This window comes from Equus caballus, chromosome 30 (genome assembly GCF_041296265.1).
Source record: "Equus caballus isolate H_3958 breed thoroughbred chromosome 30, TB-T2T, whole genome shotgun sequence".
NCBI lineage: Eukaryota > Metazoa > Chordata > Mammalia > Perissodactyla > Equidae > Equus > Equus caballus.
In genome coordinates this window covers 33781312-33803867 of record NC_091713.1, presented here as the reverse complement: position 1 = coordinate 33803867, position 22556 = coordinate 33781312, and the positions used below count along the sequence as shown (strand labels likewise).

Sequence of the window (22556 nt, the reverse complement as noted above, 5' to 3'; positions counted from 1 at the left end):
ACGGTGTGTCTAGATGTGCTGGGTACCAGATACAAGATATAGCAGCCAGGTTAAGGCCTAGTACCGCATCATATAGTACACAGGATAGAGTGCGCCTGAACTCGCGGGTCCCACTTCCTTCTCACTGAACTGCACTGCCTGTGACACCACCTGCTTTGCCTGTTTTAGAGGAAAAGAATACAACTCCAATAATATAATGTTCGTAGAAACAGTTTATCACCTGTAAAGAGCTGAAGAGGAGCTGTTTTTATTCCTCACAACTCTGAGTAAGACACTGACCTTTCTGTGACTGCTCCGGTTTTATGATAGCTGTTTTCTTTGTGGTTCAGAGGTTTAAAAATAATTGTTTTCTGGAATGACAGGTGTTCCAGAATGCTAAATAGTTGTCATATACAAGTTGGTGTTTCTCTTTCTGCTTTCTTAAGTTCATTTTGGGAAAAGAATGAAAGTAAAACACTTTTCCAGGATACTGTGAATAATAACTGTCTTAAATATGTGATTTCCACCCAAATTTTTTTAATAGAAAAGTAAAAAGTACATGAACAATTTGGATAAAGACAATCTGTTTATTTTTTTGTTAATAAAATCTCCTTGAGAAATAAATTGATAGAATAACTTGGTTTTTTCACTATTTTACAAGGGAAATATAACTGAAAAAATTTATCAGGCCAAATACCCCCTGAAACTCATGTCTTTTTACACAGTGCAAATTATTTTTACATAGGCTCTTTTAGGTAGATGCATTTTGCTATAATCATTTCACAAGATTAGAAAAAATATTTTCTCCGTATTTCTTCTTCCAAACAAGGAGCAATGCAGTGCTGAGAGATGTTTTTCAAAATGAGGGTTGTTTCTTGACATCTTAGGGAAAGACTTTAAGTACAGGAGTGGAGCCAGAGCCAGACACTTTTTGCCTGATGTTGATTAAGGATGCAAAGGTAACAGCTGGAAAGAAATTCTTGGGCTAGGATCCTTCTGCCTCTGTTTTGTAACAGCACGGTGGTGCATTTGTTAAAAAGCCACAACCACACACGAGAGGAGAACACCATCGGTTTCAGGGATTCCTTGTACTCGATAGTCTCTGAGTAGCTGTTGGGGCTTTGTTTTTTATTGTGGGAGTATTTAAGCATTTAAACAACGAAGAAGGTAGATGAAATCTAACTAAAGTCAGTTGATATAAAACGTTCGTTGTGTGGCTTTTTTTTTGCCTTCTCACATCATCTTACTGACTAAATTATTTATCATATTTGGAGCCAAATATATGGTTACTAGTTTTATTAGAACTGGTTTTGTCAGCATTTGAGCTTTCTAATAATCATGATGTTTGGTAGCCTAAAAGCTACATTCGCTTCATATTTCCCTGGGTAATATCTTCCAAATTTGGATTTACAACTAGAGAATATTTTCAGAACGATAACTGCAATTTAATTGCATTAAAATAAAATTTGCTAGGTTCTTTGCATTTCTGAATTCCCTTCTAGTTTTTTTTCTTTCCCTGTACACTTGAAATATTGTTTTAAAGTGAATGTAATTGTGTAAAAGAGCCAAACTTTTACAGAACAACATAGACATAAATACTGAAAAATCAGTTTAAAAGACACAGGAATTTTGGATTTCAAAAGAGAAGTTATATTTTCCCTTCCGAAGATAATTTTAAAATGAAAGAACATAGAATACTTTAACATATGAGCTTCACATGTGAGTAAAGAAAAATGTCTATTCTAATTACTGTTTTCCTAGGAATTAAAGTAGTTTAGTAATTCTTAAGATGTAATTATTTCTTTCACAACATTACAGATAAATAAAATTTGCTTACTAAAATCTTGGAAATAATAGTTCTTGATGAATTTTGGTTTATAGATTTATTTTTGATCAAATATTTCTGACATCTTATTTTTATATATTCTAGGAAACCCGAGGTCATATCAACAATGGGTGCATACAGTCAAGGTAATAATAAGCCTTCAAAGTTTCCTTTTTTTTTTCTTTCACTCTAATATGTGGAGAACTCTTTGGTTCAAGTATGCTATTTGTACTTATGCTGTTTATTGTCAATATTTAAAATACATATTTTCTTACATTTTAAATGTTTATTTTATGCATATAGTTTGTTGATATTCATAAAGAAAATTGTAAAAGGGAAAGCTTTTATTCAGAGATAAATATGGCTTGTTTTGAAAAGCAAGATTTTGCTGTCACCTTATATTATTTTCCAGAACAAGGAGTTAGGTGGAGTGGTAGGGTTTGATGGCAGTTTTATCACTTCTGGTAATGTGCTTTTGTTAATGTGATTTTTTTTAAGTATAAAACTCTTCCACAGATGCAGATTTTATCGCCCAGCATTAAAAGAGTTGATAAACAGTTGATTGTTATTCCATTTTTATTAAGCTTTAAATATATACCTATTACTGGTCATGTTGCCCAAGTCTGCCTAAACTGCAAAGATGAAAGCATTTTTAAATGATGTATTACACCAACTAGAAGAGTAGAATGTTTACATTTTGTGTGAAACTACTATAGTATATAAAAGCTTGAAAACACTAAACATAAAATAATTTTTGTATGATGTTGTTTAGCTTGTGAGGAAAGCTCTGTTTCTATACTTTTAATAATGCTTTGTTTTCGGGACAATCTGGCCAAAAATTTTTGGAAATATGTTTTTTCTGGGTTTTTTTTTTGCAGAAAGGAGGTGCATTGTTCAACACAGCAGTGACGAAAGCAACTCCTGCTGTACGGACAGCATATAAATTTGTAAGTTTTCTTTTGATATTTAAAAATTCTATTAATAAAATTTTATGTATTCCTAGGAGATAGACATGGAAATATAGAATATTTTCTATTTTTCTTTTAAATAAGCTTTCTAAAAAATTTAGAGTTAATATTGACCAAAGCAAATTCAGTTATTAAAACTGTATCATTGTATAGAGAGGATATTTCCTTTATGTAATCTAAAAATGGTTCTTCATTTTATTTCAAAGCTATTAGCACAGTACACTCAGATTGAAACAGTCCATGATGAAGTACTATTTTTAGAGATTTGATTATTTCAACATATTTTAAATTCTCATGGTGTACTTGAGGCTCAAAGAGAAAAAAATAGAAAAATATGGCAAGTTCTCTTCCCTCAAAGATACTTTGACTCTCCATGATTAAAATTCTTCAGTGATTCTCCGTGGCTGATAGTAAAATAATAACAATACCAATAGCAACAACAATAAATAAATAATAAAATTCTCCTTAACATGATAACTGAGACCCTTCAAGTCCTGACTCCTCTTGTGTCCTGATTCGTTTCTCCCATCCCCTGAGCCTCCCTGTCTCTGAAGGTACTGAGTGTTCCTCATTTCATGAGTTCAAGATGTTCTCTTCTGCCTCTCTATTCTACACAAGCCATTTCTGCTACTTGGAACATCCATTTCTTGGCCTTTATCTATCTAGTAAACACCAACCCATCCTGTAAGACTTATTTGAGACATTAGTTCCCCTGAAAAATTTTCCCAATCCCATGCAAAAAGAGTTAATATCCCTTCTTCTGTGTTCCTGTAGGACCTGGAGACATGCCTGTTTCAGCCCTTATTCTGTCTGTGTACATCTATATCTCTAATATTAAGACTAGTAGCTTCTTGAGGGAGGAGCTAGTGGGTTGGTATTCAATAAGATTTTTTTTTACTTCAGTAGGTCATATATATTCTATATTTCTAAAAATATTCAGGGCAGTAGTTTTGATTTTATAAGAATTTATCTTCAGATGCTTTCTCAGAAATGAATTGATGGGATTGAATTAATAATAGAATAATGTATTTTAATAAGTTTAGAACTTAACATTCTTTTTTTGACTTACAGTTTTCATATGTATGGAGCCACCATTTCTGTTTAAAAAATCATATTTTTCAAGATTAGATTTTATAGCAGGGAAGCTCATCTACAGAGTGGATTCAAAAATACAGTGCCAAAATTCTGAACTATTTGGAGCCTTCTTATAAAGTAAAAGTAAGGAGAGGTAATCATTTTGCCTTGGAAACATCAGCCTCTGCCTTTTATTTGGTTGTTCCATGGCTTTGCTATGAACCTCTCTGAGTAGATCACTATCTCACTATAATACTGGTGGTTTAATTTATATACAGCTTTTGAAGAGATTTTAATTTTTCACAATGAAATACGACATAGCAGTCATGTGAAAAATCAAACTAACATTGAGCCTTATTCCTCACGTTTAAAATTCTAGAAAAGGTTTCACAGTCAAGTGCCCTTCATTTTGTTCCTTGAGCAAATACTTGAAGTTTTCCTTCAGGCTTAGAGAAGTTTTTTTGTATTATTTTGCTAAGTGTGTGTTTTTCTCCTTAATTTCACTCATATCTTCTATAGAAGCACAGAAATAAAGCAAACATGTTCAAAACCTATTTGTATTTTAAATTTTTATCCTTCAAATCTGTATTTTATTTTGAATCCTTCTTTGTGGAACAGTATAATGTTCCCAAATGAAAAATTCTACTCTTTGGAAGATTATTCCCTAAATTAATTTCAGGCAAATTGAGGTCTTCAAAACATACTTAGTCACTTTTATCATTTATCTTGTGATCGTGTCATACATGAATCAAGAGGTTTGGGGCAAGTAAATAAGTCAATTTGTGACCTTCATAGTTGTCCAGAACTCCTCTTTCCAGATTGCTCATATTCTGAAATGTGAACTCTGAAATTCCTCCTTTGACCACAAATTGCTGTGAACAAAACTCCTAATTTTTCTTGCGTGGTATAACAGAATTTGTTTACCTTGTTTTACTATAGGTAGTAAATTTTTTAACACTGGGAACCATGTGTTTAACTGTTTCATTCATTCAACAAATTATTTGAGTACTCTCATGAACTAGCCTTGAGTGGTTGTTGGATTAGAGTAGTGAGCACGGCAGGTGCTATGCCTAAGAGAGATGCTGGCTCTACTTTTATATTTGTGTCACTGTCCCTTTGCTTGGTGCTTTGAACATGCTACAGAAGTAGTGTGTATTTGTTGAGGAAATAATGATTTTGTCCTATATTGAGAACATTTTTTCTATGCTTTCTATGCTATTGTTTTTCTGTGCTTATTATAGGGGCTATAAAGAAAACTAGAGTCAACATACATACTCTTATAAATCTAAAAACAACAGCAAAGTGAATACATACATGATTTGGCTAACAGATTTTCTAAGTCAAATTTCTTGTTAGGAGTTTGCGTTCTAAATTATTAGCCAAAGCCAAAAGCAAATAATTGCTTTGCTGTAGAGAATGCTTGTTTGTTGGTAAATTTCAGCTTGGTAAATTGAAAAGGACAGAGAGAACCTGCAACCCATCTTCCAGACACTCTGAAAGAGGTCAGTGGAGGAAGTAGAGCAGTGGACATTTAAATGAATCAGCACGTGAATTTCAGAACCTTGACTGACACTAGAGTCAACTCTATACACCAAGGAGCATCTGAAAAGATGAGTGTGAATCAGGTGGATTTTGAAAGAAAGAGGATATCTAGGTAAACTAGAATATAGTCCAAGTATGAGTAAAGATGGGTACAAATTCTTGGAGATGGGAACAGGAAGTATTTTTTTGTAATTATGCATTTTTACTTAATAGGAATGTAGGGATTAATATAGGACACTTTAGATAGAATCAGTGGCTTTATCACTAGAATTATGAAAGTAAAAATGCTTTATTGATTCTAAAGAACCATGGAAATATAGTTTTAGTGTTATTTGTCTTTTTAGTTATATTTTACTGGGTCTAATATATTTTGGTTTTGCCTCATTTACAATAAGGAAATAATTGTTTAGTTCAGTTCAAAACATTTCTTGGGCGGTTACTACATGCCAAATACTCTGCTGGGCACTGTAGATATTAACGGGAAATAAATAAGATCCTTCCTCTCAGTGAACGTGGGAAGACGTGTTTACTCTTCCTAGAAGTGACTTGGGAAAGCAGGCTGGTTTGATAGAGGGAGCAGGGACTTTTGGAGATGGAAAGTCTTAAGTCCACATGACCTTAGTTGCCATGTCTGTAGAATGAGACTCATAATGCTGTTTCTCTCTTGAGGCTTAGATTCAGCAGATGTATTTTAAAAACCTTAGATCCTCTGTCTCCTTTGAGATGGGAAGAAGTTGGACTTAGGAATTAAATGACCAGGATTTGAATCTAGGCTATGAGGACTTACACTCTCTGAGTCACTTCCCTTATGTGTAAAATGTAATAACAATAGTACTAATTTTGTGGAGTCCTTGTGATGATTAAATGAGATAATGCATGCTAGGTACCCAGCACCCAGTCACGTACTGAGGAAACACAAAGTAAATGTGAATTTCTTTTCTCTTCATTCTGCTCTGGTCACTGTGAGTGGGAATTTCCAATGGAACAGAGGCTAAGGCTGTTCTGAAAGCCCCCAGTTGCTTTTAGTTAAATTATACCCCACACAACCTGAGAGGACAACCTGAGAGGCTCAAGTGCTGGAGCCAGATTCCCTATGGAACATGAGCATGGCCCTTAAATTGTTACATGACTTCTAACTTTTGTGAGAAAAACTATATATGAAATAGTCATAACGTTAAGATAGCTCTGCTAATAACAACTTGTGTCTGCCTGTAAAAGCACTTTTTATAGTTTTGTGAAGTTGCCTGATTTTCTTAAAGTCCAAACATTTGCCCAAATAACCTCCTGCTGTGATGTGCTTTCTCTTTTTCTGCCCTAGTTAGTTTCAAATTAAGACTGGGGATTAGTAGTCTGCTTGACTCTTTTGTATTTCTTATAGTTTAGGTGGCAAAATAGGCTGAAAATCAGTCTTTGCATGATATTGTATGCACATATAGACTAATCATGTTTTCACAAACTAATTTAGGTCTAATAATAAGTGGTATGGTATCCCTGAAAATAGTTTTAGATTATAGTTTTTTTTCTAAATAATTTGAGAACAATTTTTGTTAAATGAGATTTCATGTTCTTATTCTTTTAAGTGGTAATAAAACCAGACAGACACTTGTGTTGTCATTTTCTAGGCAAAAAACCACGCAAAGCAGGGAATAAAAGAAGTGAAGAGTAAGCTCAAACACAAGGTGCGTCATCATTTTCTTATTCTACCTTGATTCTTGTGTTAGCGTGAAGCCTATACTTTACAAATCACAGGAGATTTATGTTTTTAATGACTTTTGAAATATGCTTAGCCCTTTGTTCATGAATGTATTTTTCATAAGAGGCCCTCTGGCAACTACCTGCCATTCTATATGCATCCACTGAATAATCTCTTTATTGTTTGCATATTTTATCACAGAACTGCGGAGATCTTCAAAGATTCTTTAACAGGATGTATGTTTTCATAAAGTTGATTGCTTTGATATCACAATTGAAATTCTTGCTTCAAGCTGAGAAAGTTTTTAAAAAGTTGATCTTTGGTGCCGAATTAAACCAGGAATACCATCGTTTGGTTTTATAGGATCTTTCCAATAGTAGCTACTTTAAGTTGAAGTATGTTCTTAATTTACAAAAGATTGCATTTGATGATGTGTATTTGGATTTCTGAATATTGCATACATATGAATATCTATGTGTATGTATATGTGTCTATTTGATTTGATTACATATCCCATCTTCACAGATTTTATTAGTTGTTAGGTCTTGAGTTTCTACCTTTGGAGAAAAAATACTATTTAAAAACTTCCATTGTAGTGATGGAGAGTAAATGATCTTCATATAAATTTTATTCAAATTATTCAAAATAGTCACATTATTTTGGAAATTATTAATTCACAATATAGAAAAATGTACTTTCTTACTAAATAGGTTCTTTAGACTTATACCTGAAGTGTTATTTTGTTATTTGCATCTGTGTCAGACACGTTGTCTATTAATCAAATAACTTTAGTAATACAAGGAACATTTAAAATAGTTACTTGTATATTTCTTCCTGTGTAGGAAAATGAGGAAGATTATGGGAGCTGTTCTGGTTCTGTACAGTATACACCAGTTTACACATTACACAATGAAAAGGGAGGAAACCTAGAAAAGCGTAAGCTTTCCAAGGTAAGGTTATTTACCCTCGTGTCTCCAAATTCTCAAGTTATGTGATTCCAATTAATTCTTTAGGAACAATTTTGCACCCATTAATTTTGTATCATATGATAAGAAAACCTGCAGTTATGGTCAGGGAGATGAGTAGGTGGTGTGTGGGGAAGCTGCAAGGGGATTGGGAGTAAGAAGTTCCAGATGTCAGTCTTGCGTCCTTTATCATGGAGCTCATAGTCCAGGGAGGGGAGAGACAAACGTGATTGCTGTGGAGTATGAGGAGCTTGATGATGAGTGGGAAATCACACATTTCCTTTATTACAAAAATAAAATGAGACTGTAATGAGAATTTGACCTTTAAAATCATCTGTAGAAATTAGAATATGAAGTGATTTATGTCTGTCTTTTTCTAAAGTTAGATATTTTATTTGCTATAAATATTTAAAGTTTCTGCTTATTTGCGCATACTGCTTAAAATGTTGTCCTAAAGTGAGAAAGTGTTCAGAATCATAGCTCTACGTGTCTTTGATTTTGCCTCATAAGTTTGTTTCTGAAGGTTGTAACAAAGCAAAATTTGTATACACCAAGTCATATTTTAAGTGGCCTTAGAAAACTAGCTTTTAAAAAAATTCTTGAGTGGATTATAGTTACAAAATTATAGCACTGGAAGCAGCTGCAAAGCTTCATTGATGGAAGTCGATAGCCAGAATGGTCACATCACTGGACTCATAAGTAGTTACTGGCAGAGCGGGACCAGAACCCATCTCTAATGCAGGTGGCTTTCCTGGGTGTGCAGATACTACATGAATAGAGATGGCCCTACAGGACTTCCAAGTGTCCTTAGGATTGGGGAGAGGATCAGTGAGGCCGTACTAAAACCTTAGCCTTTGTAAAGTGATTCATTCAATCACTCAGGACCTAAGTAGTGCACCAGGTGCTATTCCAGTTATTTTAGGAAAAGCATGAAAACATCTCTACCTTCATGGGACTGTTTTTATAACACACTAAATGTCTTCTCTGTGATTTATCTATTTGTTAAGCTTGTATTTTCATATGTTAGTATTGTTTAATTGCAGCATATTGGTGTGAATGCTTGAACATATGACCTAAAATAAGCTTTTTAAGAAAATAATTATTTCTCAAGTGTAGAAACCTTTTCTAGCTACTAAAGTTAACTGGAAAACAGTTACTAACTTCTAAATGAATGATGGATTTGCAGTTGATTTCTTGGTTTTTCTCCCATCACTAGCCTGTCCAATTCCTATCTTTCTGTTCTCAAGCTTTAACATCTTAAAAACTTTCACAAAATGTTTCCTGACTTAGTATTGGAAGATTTAGCTTATATTTACCATGTTTAATAGATTTTTATGTGAAAAAATGTGGAATCTTTGTTACCTATAGGCTGCTTTAAGGTGAAAAAGAAAATGCTTAAATTGGAGATACACCTGTTCTAAATGTCAGTTTTAGTTAACAAGATTATTTTCAGCTCCTCGTATTTATATTTTTAAATCTTCCTTTCCTTTAACATGGAGTGGTATTTCTATGATAATATAATTCTAAAATATATTGCTTATTTCTGTTTTTGTTTGTTTTCTGTTAATTCCTAGAGACATTTCTGATAAAGAAAATTGCATTAGGTTACAGAAAACCTTGCAGTAGAATAGTAGGTTACATTCATTGCATACTTATCCTGAATCCTCATGGCTGTCATTTATTATAATAGTATTAATTCAGTTAATTTGCATTCATTAATTAGCATTTTATGGTTTTCAGGTGGACATGACAAATGATCTCTAACAAGAATTAAAATAAGTAGGGCTTATTCTTTTAAGAATTATAATACATTTTTCCTACCTGGTATGTGGGAATTTGTTAAACCACTGTACGTAGATTTATTACACACATGCTTTTAGTGTCTGGATAACAGTCTTTACTTTTCAAGTGATAAATATCTGAGTTTCAGTCCCAGTATATATGTGTCTTTGTATACATGTATCTCATTATATAAACAGGTATATACATCTGTTTATATGTATTTTAACAGCTAAATTTTTTAGGCGTTCATATTTCCAATCATTTGACCCAATAATATCATAATTTAATGTTTTGCTTTGTTTGTATTTTTTCTATAATTGAAATTTGATTGTTTAGTTTTAGATTCACATATATGCTTAGCAAAGAGGTAAATTTTTGGCCCTTTGGCAGTCTTTTTCCTTGCTACTTTCCACCCTTAATTTTTTTTCCTGAAGCTACAAGAATGCCTGTTTTCTTGCAATAGTACAAGAATGTACAATAGTACAAGAATACAATAGTACAAGAATGTCTGTTTACTTCTTTGAGCTGACATTTACAGTGCTCTGATGTGATAGTCAACTTGTGGTCAGCAGCTTATTTATAAAAGCAGACCATGGTACATTCAAATTGAGACTGTTATCTAATCCCTGATTTGAATTATTTCTTTAATTTCATAGTGTTAGCAAACACACACAAATGAAATAAGACAACACCAGGGCCTTTATTATTAGGATATGGGCGTTCCTTAGGACATCCAAGTGCGTGATTGTGGGTTGCCTCTGGTAGGATTAGAACTAGAAAACGGAAAAAGCAGTCAGGGAAGAACGCCCCCCCTCTGCCCTCCTCTTCTCTCTCTCTCTCTCTCTCTCTCTCTCTCTCTCTCTCTCTCTCTGTCTCTCTGTCTCTCGCCTGGCCTATTCTCTCTGCTTGTTTGTTCACTGTGCATTCTGTAGAGTGACTTTCTTAGCTTCTCTGTGCTCCTGACACTGAGCTTACAGGCCCTCAGTGCAAACAGCTGCTAGGAATGAACCACAACCCCCAAATCAAGTTTCTTGTGGAAGAATGTAATCAGCCCACTTGGATCATGCATTAATCCTTGCTTCACTCAACTCCAGCCAGAGAAGCAGGGAGAGTACCACGTTACCAAGGATACTGGAGGGCAGTAAGGGTGAACAGGGAAAAGCCAGTCTCAAGACAAGAGGTTTTAAGGACTGTGACAACTTTTCAAAAGATTTCTACTATTTCTAATTGCCTTATAGCACTGTTTGCCAAAAAAATATATATATATATTTTTAAGTACTTAGAGGCTGGATCTTTGTGCCACAAGTCTGAAGCTTGGCAAGTTTAAGGTCAGCCTATCCTAGTGGGTTCCTGTTGCCTCCGTTCTAACATGAGAATTGAGCTACTTAAACAAAAAGACTACAGCAAAAGTAAGCTTAGAAGATAATATTACTGTTTGCATTTTGGGCAGGGAAACCCAGAGGGATGAGGCATAGTCTACTGCCTTTTCTTTGTTGTCTGATATTGCAGAAACTTCCTTGGTACATCTTTTGCAGATAATCCAATCTCAGTGCTTTAACTGAAATAGGATCCAGTATAATGCAGAAGAAACAGAAAGCTGATGCTAGAACCACAAACATACTGTTTCATGATGGTTCCAAATCATAAGTTCTCTTACTCCCAGCTCTCCACGTGTAATAGTATTAGGATCTGAGCACATGAAGATTTTCAATTAGATATGTAAACATTTCTAGGAGTAGATATCAATAAATATGTCAGAGACACTAATGTTTTATTCATTTGTATTCTACCTATTTCCAAAAATACCTATCTTACGAAGAGTCATAGAATAAAGGATTAAAATTCATTGAATTTAGATAAGATTCAAGGCAGAGAGAAAGCATAGTAAGAAGCTAAGGCCCATTCCTTTGCTTAGTAGGCAAAAGGAAGAGAAAAACACAGCTACCACGATTCATAAATCACAAAGATTAAAAAGAAAAGTTGTTCAGGGAATGCACCACCATCCCAGGAAATGGGGCTGGATACTGTGCATCCACAGACGAATTCAGTCCAAAGAGCTCATGGTCTGGTGCAAGTTCCTAGGAGAGGCAATGTTCATGTTTCAGGAGACGGGAGTTTGGTTTTCTATATTGTGTCTCTTCTGGGCAGTTTCTATTATGTCAAACACTCAGGTCATTCATACCTCTCTCAGAGATGGCTCAGTTTCTTAGCTGTTGCCTTAGCTTTCGCGTGAGAGTTGAACTGCTTTAAAAAACTGAAAAAGGCCAGAGGCGGACACAGACGTAGAGTACACTCTTTTCTGTAGGCTCACTGAGCCAGAAGAGTGGGGTCACTTTCTTGTGTTGGCACTGGCCTCTTGGTAAGGAAGAATGCTCTGGGCCCCATTTCAGATTTGATTATTCGGATAACCAGATGCTCTTAAAAGACTTGCCACGTGGTAAATTCAGTTGCCTAAAAACAAGATTCTGTAGGGACCTGTGGGATTTGGTGATCCTGATATTTTGATGTTCTTACTACTGTTTTCCAACCCTCAGTTTGTATAGAGTTGAAATAATGACAAGTACTGTAGAGCAGCTTTGGAAAACATGAGGAAGAGAGACAGTTCCTTGGTTAACAGTGAGGCTGTCTCTGTAAGTTTGTATATAGTACATGATTAATTTAAAATTCCCAACAATCCAAGCAGAATGGGAATTATTATCCCTATTTTTCAGATTTAGAAACGGGAGCAGAGGGATTAATATATATGCCCAAAGTTCTACAGGTAATAAATAGCAGAGTAGGGATTGAAAAGCAGACTGATTCTGGAGCTTAAGTACCTAATCATTACTATTGTGCCTTTGCGTTGGGTGAGTGCTCATGGAGGAAAGGCAGTTAGAGACAAGGGTATGGAGTTTAGAGCCAGAAAGATTTGATTTTGAAAAAGGTACTAGCATTTAGCATTGAGCAAAACACAATATCCCTAAGCCTTACTTTCTACATTTGTAGAATGGTAATAACAATATGTGTCATTTTCCTAGGATGCTGTAGACATTATAGATAATTACAGTATCGGCCACATGACAGGCGCTCAGAAATTGGCAGCTGTCCATTTATACATATAACACATATCTTGAACTTCAGGTCTTCTATAACAGTGGCACCATCTGACTTTTTTTCTCTCTTGGTAGTTACTTCCCAGGGTCTAACAATCTGCTAGTCACTAAGGCAGGGACCCTAAAATTGTCAGTCTTCATTCTAAGTGGGGATGACTTTAGATCCCAGTTTATGATTTGAAAAGAAATATACAACTTATTGTATTGAGAAATCTCCTGGTTTATAAGTCCTCGCATATGTCATTTTATTGTCAGTACAATTATCTAAATACAGAGTATGGACTTGACCCATCTCACCCTTAGCTCATCTGCTTATCCATTTGAGAAGTCAATCTCATTTATGTAAAGTATTTTACATTTCCAGTTTCCAGCTAGACTTGTGTAAATGAAATGCTGTATTTTCATAAGACCAAAAGGAGATTCTGGTAATTTAAATTCCAGGAATGTATTTTAAAGTGAAAAAATAAGGTTTCATAATCTGGGTTCTGTAGAAAAGAACAAAAATCACAATGTATGTTGTTTTAAGCCTGTGTCCCATTACTTACCTATCTTTGGGATAGATTGTGGATCTACATCTATCCCCCAACAAATAGTAAATTTGTGTGTTGGTTTGCTAATTACTATGGTTATTTCCTGTTTTGTTGATGAGGCTTAAATAAATGTCAAGGGTACAGCCATGAAGATCTCCCAATTAGGCTTCACATTTGTAAAACCCAGCCCTTTTCCCTTTTGTGTGAAGATGACAGTTCCTACAGCAGCCCCAGCCTAACAGGACTCCAGGGAAAGGATCCTCCTCTGGTTTTATTGAAAACAGGGCCAGTTGGGTCCAGTGAGAATACTGCCACTGGTCATGGTGCAGAACAGTTTTAATCGTGACTACATGCTTACCTTCTTTCATCCGTTTTATTTTAGAACAAAATACGTAGACTTCGTGAACAATGTTTAGACTAAATCTGTCATCTAAAATTATGTTTTAAAATAGTTACTTGTAAGAATTTATTGGAATTCTCTAACAATGAGAAATTCCTTTAAATAATGTGCAAAATTTATATGGGTCTAAGATACTGCTCTTTTTAAAATAATATTAGCTATTCTTAACTCATTCTAGTAGTTGTAATGTGTGTCTCTGTATCTGCATCACATACACACACACACCCCTAAACTAGTGAACCGCAAACAGGAGCTTAGCTGTATTACAAGTCAACATTAACAGATGGATGGCCCTAAGCAAGCAAAACTACGCAACACAATCTAGTGAAAGTGGAGGATGGAAGCTTTTTGTTGTTAAGCCCTATTAAAACCCTGGCACACATAGCACTCTTAACTATTTCATGTCTGGGACAAATAGCAATCCACTCATTTATTTTCAACCTGTCCAATTAATTATGTAAAAGCTGCATGAAAAAATATGAATGGAACGTTGTTTTCCATTTGTAATATGATGTAAAGCAGTGTGCCTGTTGATAAATACCCACACTTGGAATGTAGTCAAGACTTTAACCCAAATACAGTGTTGACAAATAGAAACATGTTTAATAGTCATAATTTCTGCTAAGACCAAGTGCTGTTAAACTAGTGGTCATTTATTCTATTTTTAAAGTATATTCACATACAGACTAATAATTTGAGATATGATGCATAAATAAGGAAGATATTTATACCATAAAATATGATCTATGTGATTTTCCATTTTTTACCCATTATACAAGTTGACATGCACACTTCAAATTAAAATTTGCTATCTTTTTGAGTCTTTATATATTTATTGTTTTATAAATCATCCTAATAGATTTGTGGAATATAGTACAACAGCAGTGAGCTCATTTTAAAATTGATGAGTAATGTAATTCCATCTTCAAAGAATGTACTTAGAAGTTATATGTGCCTTTTTGGCATGTAAAGACTTGAAAGTAGGGTGTTTCAAAGCCACATTTGGTTAAATGGGGACTTAGAAATCCCAGTATATAAATATGTTTTAGAAAATATGAAAAATCAGGTGGTTTACATTTTACAGGTAATAAATCTCTTTTTTTTTCCTTAAAGATTGGCACCTGAGCTACCAACTGTTACCAATCTTCTTTTTTTTTTTCCTGATTTTTCTCCCCAAATCTCCCTGGTACATAGTTGTATATTTTAGTTGTGGGTCCTTCTAGTTGTGGCACGTGGGATGCTGCCTCAGCGTGGCCTGATGAGCCATGCCGTGTCCGTACCCAGGATCCAAACCAGCAAAGCCCTGGGCCGCTGCAGTGGAGTGCGCGAACTTAACCACTCGGCCACTGGGCCGGCCCCTAAATCTCATATTTTAAATGCTACAAATGAAATTAAGTTGCTGTGAAACTTCTAAGAAAAGATAAAAACTTATTTTCTCTAAATTACTTAGTTCCTCAGCATAATCAATAATGGGATTGTCACACATAGTAGGATCGGTTTATAGTACTCTGTTTATGACACACTTTTCTTCATTGGAATTTGATGGACTCTGGGAATAAAATGAGTGTAATTAAAGATACTGCTTCTTGCTCAGGTGACATAGTAGTTTTCTGAAAATGTGCACTTGTTGGGATCTTTGGAAAAATACAGTCTACGGATTAGCTTTGCTTTGTTGGTCAAGAAAGAAATGGCACAGTTGTTGGTTTGCAGAGGGAAGTAGCCACTTGCTTATTCTGACAAGAAAAACGTGATCGTAAATCACAATGGGAAAGATAATTGTGACCCGAGAGAGGGGCCAGAAGTGTGTGTGTGGAGGAGGAGGCCCAGATAATTGGAAAGAATACTTAATATAAATTTTACCGAATAATGAAAATAAGTTTAACCAGATCATGATAAGCAAAAAACCCTTCATTTTTTCTTTTTAGGACTTTTAATTTGGCTCAGTATTGAGAATACTATTATTATGATCAAGCTAAAATGTTGAATTAGAGTGATAAGGAAATCTATTAGAAAGTTTCAAATGATACAGATTTTTTTAAATAAGTGAATGTCTTTCTATTAAAGGATGCCCACAAAAAATACTGCCTAAGTGAAAATACATTTTATGAATCTCTGTCCCAAAGCCACTCTTTCATATAGCATACATTTAGTCTGTACTAATGTCACTAATTTATAAAATTGATCTAAGTCCAATTTGAAAAATATGAGTACCATATTGTTAATTTTAAACAAAGTCCTTTTTTCTCTGTTGTTTTTCTGTTGAAATAGTAATGATCTCCAACATGTCAAATTTCATTGTAGTTAAATCTGTGCCCCACCACTGTCCTCCCCGAGAATTGTTAGAGATTACAAGGGTGCCCTCTAGTGGGCATTATGTAATGTTTTCTTTCCTTGAAAGAAGACACAAGATAAAATTTATAATTATAAAATTTGCCTTTCGGAGTAATCTCTTTTAGAAACACAATAGAATACACATTGAGACATTTATATTGTCATAAAATTGTTCAAGAACATTATTCTTTCAGAGGAATAATTCAAAACCAACTCCTTCTTTCAATAACTGGCCGGGTCTTCATTTTTAAAATGTTTAGCTCTACTGAACAATGCCTAGCGTATTAGAAAGACATAATGGAAGATAGTCTCGCTTATATGAACGTGTTCAGTATATATTATAAGATATTTTTAGGTTGAAATGTATTTCTTTAATGTTATAATTTTACTCTTCAAATTTATTGCCACAGAAGGCTGTCATTTATTACAAAGTCTTGAAACAAAAACAAAGATACTCAGTTTTTCCATTTAGTAAATATAATGAATATTTCATTCCAGACTTTACATCAGTATCGCGTCACTATTATTTTTCCTTACTATTTTCTGTTCTGTTTAACCTTGTGAGTTTTTCCCCATTACCTCTTTAATTACTTTAAGGGCTTTTGGTGAAATTAACAACAGCTCTGTATTCCAAAAGTACGCAGTTTTTGTAGACAAATTGTTATTTTCTGCCAGGCATTCTGGGATGCAGAAATGATGGTTTTCTTCCTGTTTTGTGTATTGAACTGCTTTTAAGGTTGGTCAGAGATCAGTGTTAGTGTTGATGAAAGGAAGAGCCAGTCTTTTCTTTGTAGGGGTTTTTGCTGCTGCCTATTAGTGCCCCTCAAGAGAGAGAAATTGCCAGGAACATCAATAGATATATAACTACAAGAGTATAATAGAATCTTACTATAATTGAATTGGATTTATATCTACTACACTTTGTTATATTTCCTGACATAGAACAATATAAAATATTAGAATAATACATGAATATTTTAACAAGTTAGCCTGTGCCCCCATACCAGTTACAAAATAGGACTACTAAGTGTGCAGCCTTCTTTGGAAGCTTTTTATGGTTTTTCTAACATTTGAGTGTAATACTGGTCATTTCGTAGAAGTCTGTTCCTTCTTTGCCTTTATCAATGTCTTTGACATTAGTAAAATAACACTTTTGAAACCAAAATATAACTGTGATTTCTGTTACGATTCTTGCTACTTCTATAAAAAACCATTTTAAGACTCTCTTCACACATACGCACACATTTATGTTTATTATATATTGATATGGTAATCTGAAAAATAAAATCCAGCTAATTAGTTTACAAATCAGATATTTTAATCCTTAGTTATATACATTTTGCAAGCATAGTTTATTAAGGTGACTGGGAATAATATGGCTTTGTTAATCAATGCTGACGTTTTAATTGTTCATCCCAGCTTGAAGAATCATCTTCACCTCAATTAGTGAAAGGAACCACATTCTGTGTTTTTGAAAATACAGTGGACTATTGAAAATTCAGTGGACTCATTGTGTGTTAAGAAACCTTTTTAAATGTTACACTATTGAAATACTGTCAGCAAAAGTGAAATTGCAAGTAGTTTGCCATTTATCAAAAGACTTTATTTTGCTTTGAGAATAAAATTTAATAGTTTTATGTAACTTCTTGTATTTATGCTAATCAATAATCTTTCAGTACTGAGAACTTACTGCAAGAGCTTTGTTAAAATTTGCATTTTCAAATACTAAAGAGAAAAAATAATGAAACAATGTATTTTAAATATTTATAGTTAACATAATTACTTGGGATATGAATAGTCCTTCAAAGTTGGCTTAAAACTATTAACTGAATTCACAGCCATATTGCATATAAACACAGGTGAATAATGAGACCTCCTGTGAATACATGGCCTTCTTTCCACCCATTAACACTCTTTAGTGACAGGGAGTCTTTACAATGGCTGGTACAGTGTTGCCATTGGATAGGTTTTTATATAGTCTCTGATCAACATTGGAGAAATGAACTCTAAAGTACTGTGTATCTAGGATGATTTTGATACAGTATTTTGCCAAACTAAACTTCCTAAAGGAAGTCAAAGCTACCTAAAGGAAACTTTCTGACATCAGTAAAAGGACTCCATAAAGGGATCAGTTCTGATTTCAAATATTCTGTCTCTCAAATCTAATATGGAGACATTTTTAGTCTAATTCTAGAATAGTCCCCAACTTAATTAAAATAATCTTCTGTTAATGTAATTCGTGGTGCAGTGTGGACTGAATGAATAACACCATAATGGAAAGTCTGTCTAATTCAGTTCACCAAAACTACCTGATTATCTACTGTGTGCTGGTTTATTGCTTTCACTGTCATGTACCTCCTCTGAACACTACTATGTGCCAGGCTTGCTTTCAAGATCACTTACCTCCTCTTACCTTACTAAGGCCCATCATCTTCAAGGTGATCATTGACCTTTGTATTTATTCCTCTTTTTCTCTTCTTAGCATCACCGTCCTCACTGAGTAGGAAGACCCCATGTGGGAGTGTAGAGATCTTAGGCTTAGGAGTATAGCAGACCTGGGACCAGAGTACCAGCTAGGCCGCTTGCACGGTATTTGAACTGGAGCAACATACCAACCTCTCTGAACCTCTCAGCCTTCAGATCTATAAAAAGATGATAATTATGTCCACCCCATAGAGTTATTGTGGAGATTAGAGTTAGTGTAGTGATAGAATTTGTTCTTCCAACACTCACTGGAAGTTTAATAAATATTAGGTGGTGTTGTTTCTACCCTATCAACTGCAACAACAACCTCCACAAAAATTTAATGAATGCCTGCATGTTCTGGGAGCAGAAGGAGTCAGACCAGTTGCTGATATCCCTCAGCTCTTGGATGCTCTGTTCTGTTTTTTCTTGGGTGGTTTTGTTGTTGTTGTTGGCTCCTTTTTCTCTTTGTGTTTCAGTTTGGATAATTTCTTTTGTTTTTTAATTTGACACACATATATATTGCGAAATGTGTACCACAATAAGTTTAGTGAACACATCCTTCACCTCACATAATTACCATTTATTTGTTGCTGTTACAGTGAAAACATTTAGGGTTTACTCTCTTAGCAACTTTAAAGTATACAATACAGTATTAACTACAGTTACCATGCTATACATTAGGTCCCCAGAGCTTATTCGTCTTATACTTAGAAGTTTGTACCCTTTGACCAACATCTTTTCATTTCCCCCATCCTCCAGCCCCTGGCAACCACCAGTCTACTTTCTGTTTCTATGAGTTTTGCTTTTTTAGATTCTACATATAAGTGAGATCATACAGTATTTGTCTTTGTCTGACTTATTTCACTTAACTTAATACCCTGAAGATTTTCCGTGTTGCTGCAAATGGCAGAATTTTCTTTCTTTTTTATGGCTGAATAGTATTCCATTGTGTGTATGTGTGTGTGTGTGTGTGTGTATGTATACATATAGATATACCACACTTTTGGTTATCCACTTATCCATTGATGGACGTTTAGGTTGTTTCCTTATTTTGGCTATTGTGAATAATGCTGCAGTGAACGCAGGGTGTGAATATCTCTTCGAGACAGTGATTTCATTTCCTTCTGATAAATACCCAGAAGTGGGATTGCTGAAATTTAATTTCAGCAATTAAATTGGCATTGCTAATTTAATTTTTGAGGAACTTCCATACTATTTTCCTTAGTGTCTGCACCAATTTGCATTCCCACCAACAGTGCACAAGGGTTCCTTTTTTCCACATCCTTGCCAGTATTTGTTATCTCTTGTCTTTTTCATGATAGTTGTTCTAACAGGTGTGAGGTGATATCTTGTATCGATTGGCATTTCCCTGATGATTAGTGATGTTGAGCTCCTTTTCATGTACACATAGTTGTCCCTTGGTATATAAGATGGTGTAGTATTGCATATAACCTATGCATATCCTCAAATATACTGTAAATAAATCATCTCTAGATTACTTCTAGTATCTAATACAGTGTAAATGCTATGTCAATAATTGTTACAGGCATACCTAGGAGAAACTGCAGGCTCAGTTCCAGACCACTGCAATAAAGCAAATATTGCAATGAAGCAAGTTACATGGGTTTTTTGGTTTCCTAGTGCATATAAAAGTTATGTCTACACTGTAATCTACTAAGTATGCAATAGCATTATGTCTAAAAAACAATGTACGTACCTTAATTGAAAAATGCTTTATTGCTAAAAAATGTTAACCATCATCTGAGCCTTCAGCGAGTCATAATCTTTTTGCTGGCGGAAGGTCTTGTAAAAAATGCCATTATCTGTGAAGGGTCATAAAGTGAAGTGCAATAAAATGAGGTATACATGTATACTGTATTGTTCAAGGAATAATGACAAGAAAAAAACGTCTGGACGTCTTCAGTAAAGACGCAGGCATCGTAGGCCTTTCAGTCCACGATCGATTGAATCTGTGGATGCAGAACCCACGGATATGGAGGGCCAACTGTAGTTGAGAGCTGTTTGTATGTTTTCTTTGGAAAAATGACTGTTCAAGTCCTCTGGCCATCTTTTAATCAGTTTATTTGGTTTTTGGGTTGTGTTTTTTTTGCTATTATATGAGTTCCTTACATATTTTGTGTATTAACCCCTTATTAGATATATGACTTGCAAATATTTTCTCCCATTTCACAAGAATGGGAGAAATTTTCATTTTGTTGATTTTCATTTTGTTTATCGTTTTCGTTTTCTTGATCATTTCTCTTGCTGTACAGAAGTTTTTTAGTTTGAGGTAGTCCCGCTTGTTGATTTTTGCTTTTGTTGCTTATGCTTTTGGTGTCATATCCAAAAAACCATTACCAATAATGGCAAGAAGTTTTTTTCCTATGTTTTCTTCTAGGGATTTTATAGTTTCAGGTCTTAATTAACCCATTTTGAGTTAATTTTTGTAGTGATGTAAGGTGAAATTCAGGTAGTTTCACCCTTTTGCATATGATCACCCAGTTTTCCCAGTGCCATCTGTTGAAGAGACTACCTTTCACCATTGAGTATTCTTGGCTCCCTTGTCAAATGTTGGTTGACCTTATATGCTTGGGTTTATTTCTGGGCTTTTGATTCTATTCCATTGGTCTATGTGTCTGAATGTTCTTAGAAAGTAGGTGGGGCTCATGCCTGTTGCCCTGCAGCAGCCTGTTCCCCACTGCAGGCCTGCACTATCATGGAGAGCTCTTTTCAGTCTCCTGCCTTGCCCCCAGTCTTTCTCTGTGGCACTGGGTGATAGGGTTTCCTGATTTAGCAAATAAAATTATAGGATGTTTTCTGTGGAAAAGAGCTTGCGAGCGCGAACTCCCCTTGTCTCTGAGATTCCCAGCTCTTCCAAACCGACAGGTTATCCCATACTTGATCTTCAAGACTATTCGATCTGAGCAGATTTCTTCTTCCCTCCTTGCATCCCAGCTGCCTGTCTCCTTGTGCTTGGCCAAGGATGAGATCGATCGTCTTATCACTCCATGCAGGCACTTGTAACGATGGAATTGAGTTTACTTGGTTGCCTTAAAACTCAGCTCTCTGGTGGGCTCAAGAAATTTTTTTAGATTATCCAGCTTTTTCTCATGGTTAGGATGGGAGTCGACATTCTTTTGCTCCTTTTTGCATTTTAAAAGCAAGTGGAATTAGAAGCAAGATGAATTAAAAGATAGGATTCTTGGTCTCAAGCTCTTGGTAAGACAGTAATGTACTGAAAATGAGACGCTACCTTTGTAAGAGAGCATATGTAAAGTGGCACTGAGTGGTAGAGAATGAAGTGAATAAAGCTGACAATGAAGATGAGATCTCTGCAGACTAGGAGGATTGGTAAAGGCTTCTTGGATGTGTCAGGACCACTTCCAAATCTTCCCTCCGGCACGCGTCTCACCCAGCACTCACCTGCTCAGAAATATGATTTTGATGCTTCTGTAAAATCTGGTTTCCTTAGCCTAATAATAATAGCCCTTCATCAGCTGAATTCATTAGACCTCACTAATCACGTATCTTATTAATCCTTCCAATTTACTCTTTTGCCCTGACAGGAATATCTGTTTTCAGTATCTTTGGAAAAGTGTTAATCTCTTGTCTCTTCACTCTGCCATTTCACCTCCTGGAACATTAGCACTCTTGAGCCTCCTGTAGCTACCACCTGCTTTAAAATGAGGTTAAAACTTGGCATTTTAAGACAGTCTTTCTCAGGTTAATTCTCAGACATTTATTTCTCCTGAGTCTCTCAGGACTTACCTACTGTAATTATAATGAGAAGAGTGTTGTCCAGGGAGTCAGGACACCTGGGTTGGCATTTAGGTTCTGTCACTAATTGTTTAATCTTGTCCAAGATATTTTGCTTCATTAAGCTTTTGGTTCCCTAATATGTAATAGGGA

General features: G+C 35.0%; 1 protein-coding gene across 10 annotated transcripts in view; it reads left to right on the top strand.

Annotated features, from left to right (window-relative positions):
• Positions 1-22556, top strand: part of DENND1B (DENN domain containing 1B) — a 243962-nt gene that overhangs the window by 205493 nt on the left and 15913 nt on the right. For all 10 annotated transcript variants that reach the window (XM_070255835.1, XM_070255834.1, XM_070255837.1 and 7 more), the window contains 4 exons: positions 1910-1950; positions 2683-2751; positions 7011-7067; positions 7924-8031. In XM_070255835.1, the coding sequence (XP_070111936.1) occupies positions 1910-1950; positions 2683-2751; positions 7011-7067; positions 7924-8031 (275 nt within the window). The remainder of the gene's footprint in view (positions 1-1909; positions 1951-2682; positions 2752-7010; positions 7068-7923; positions 8032-22556) is intronic.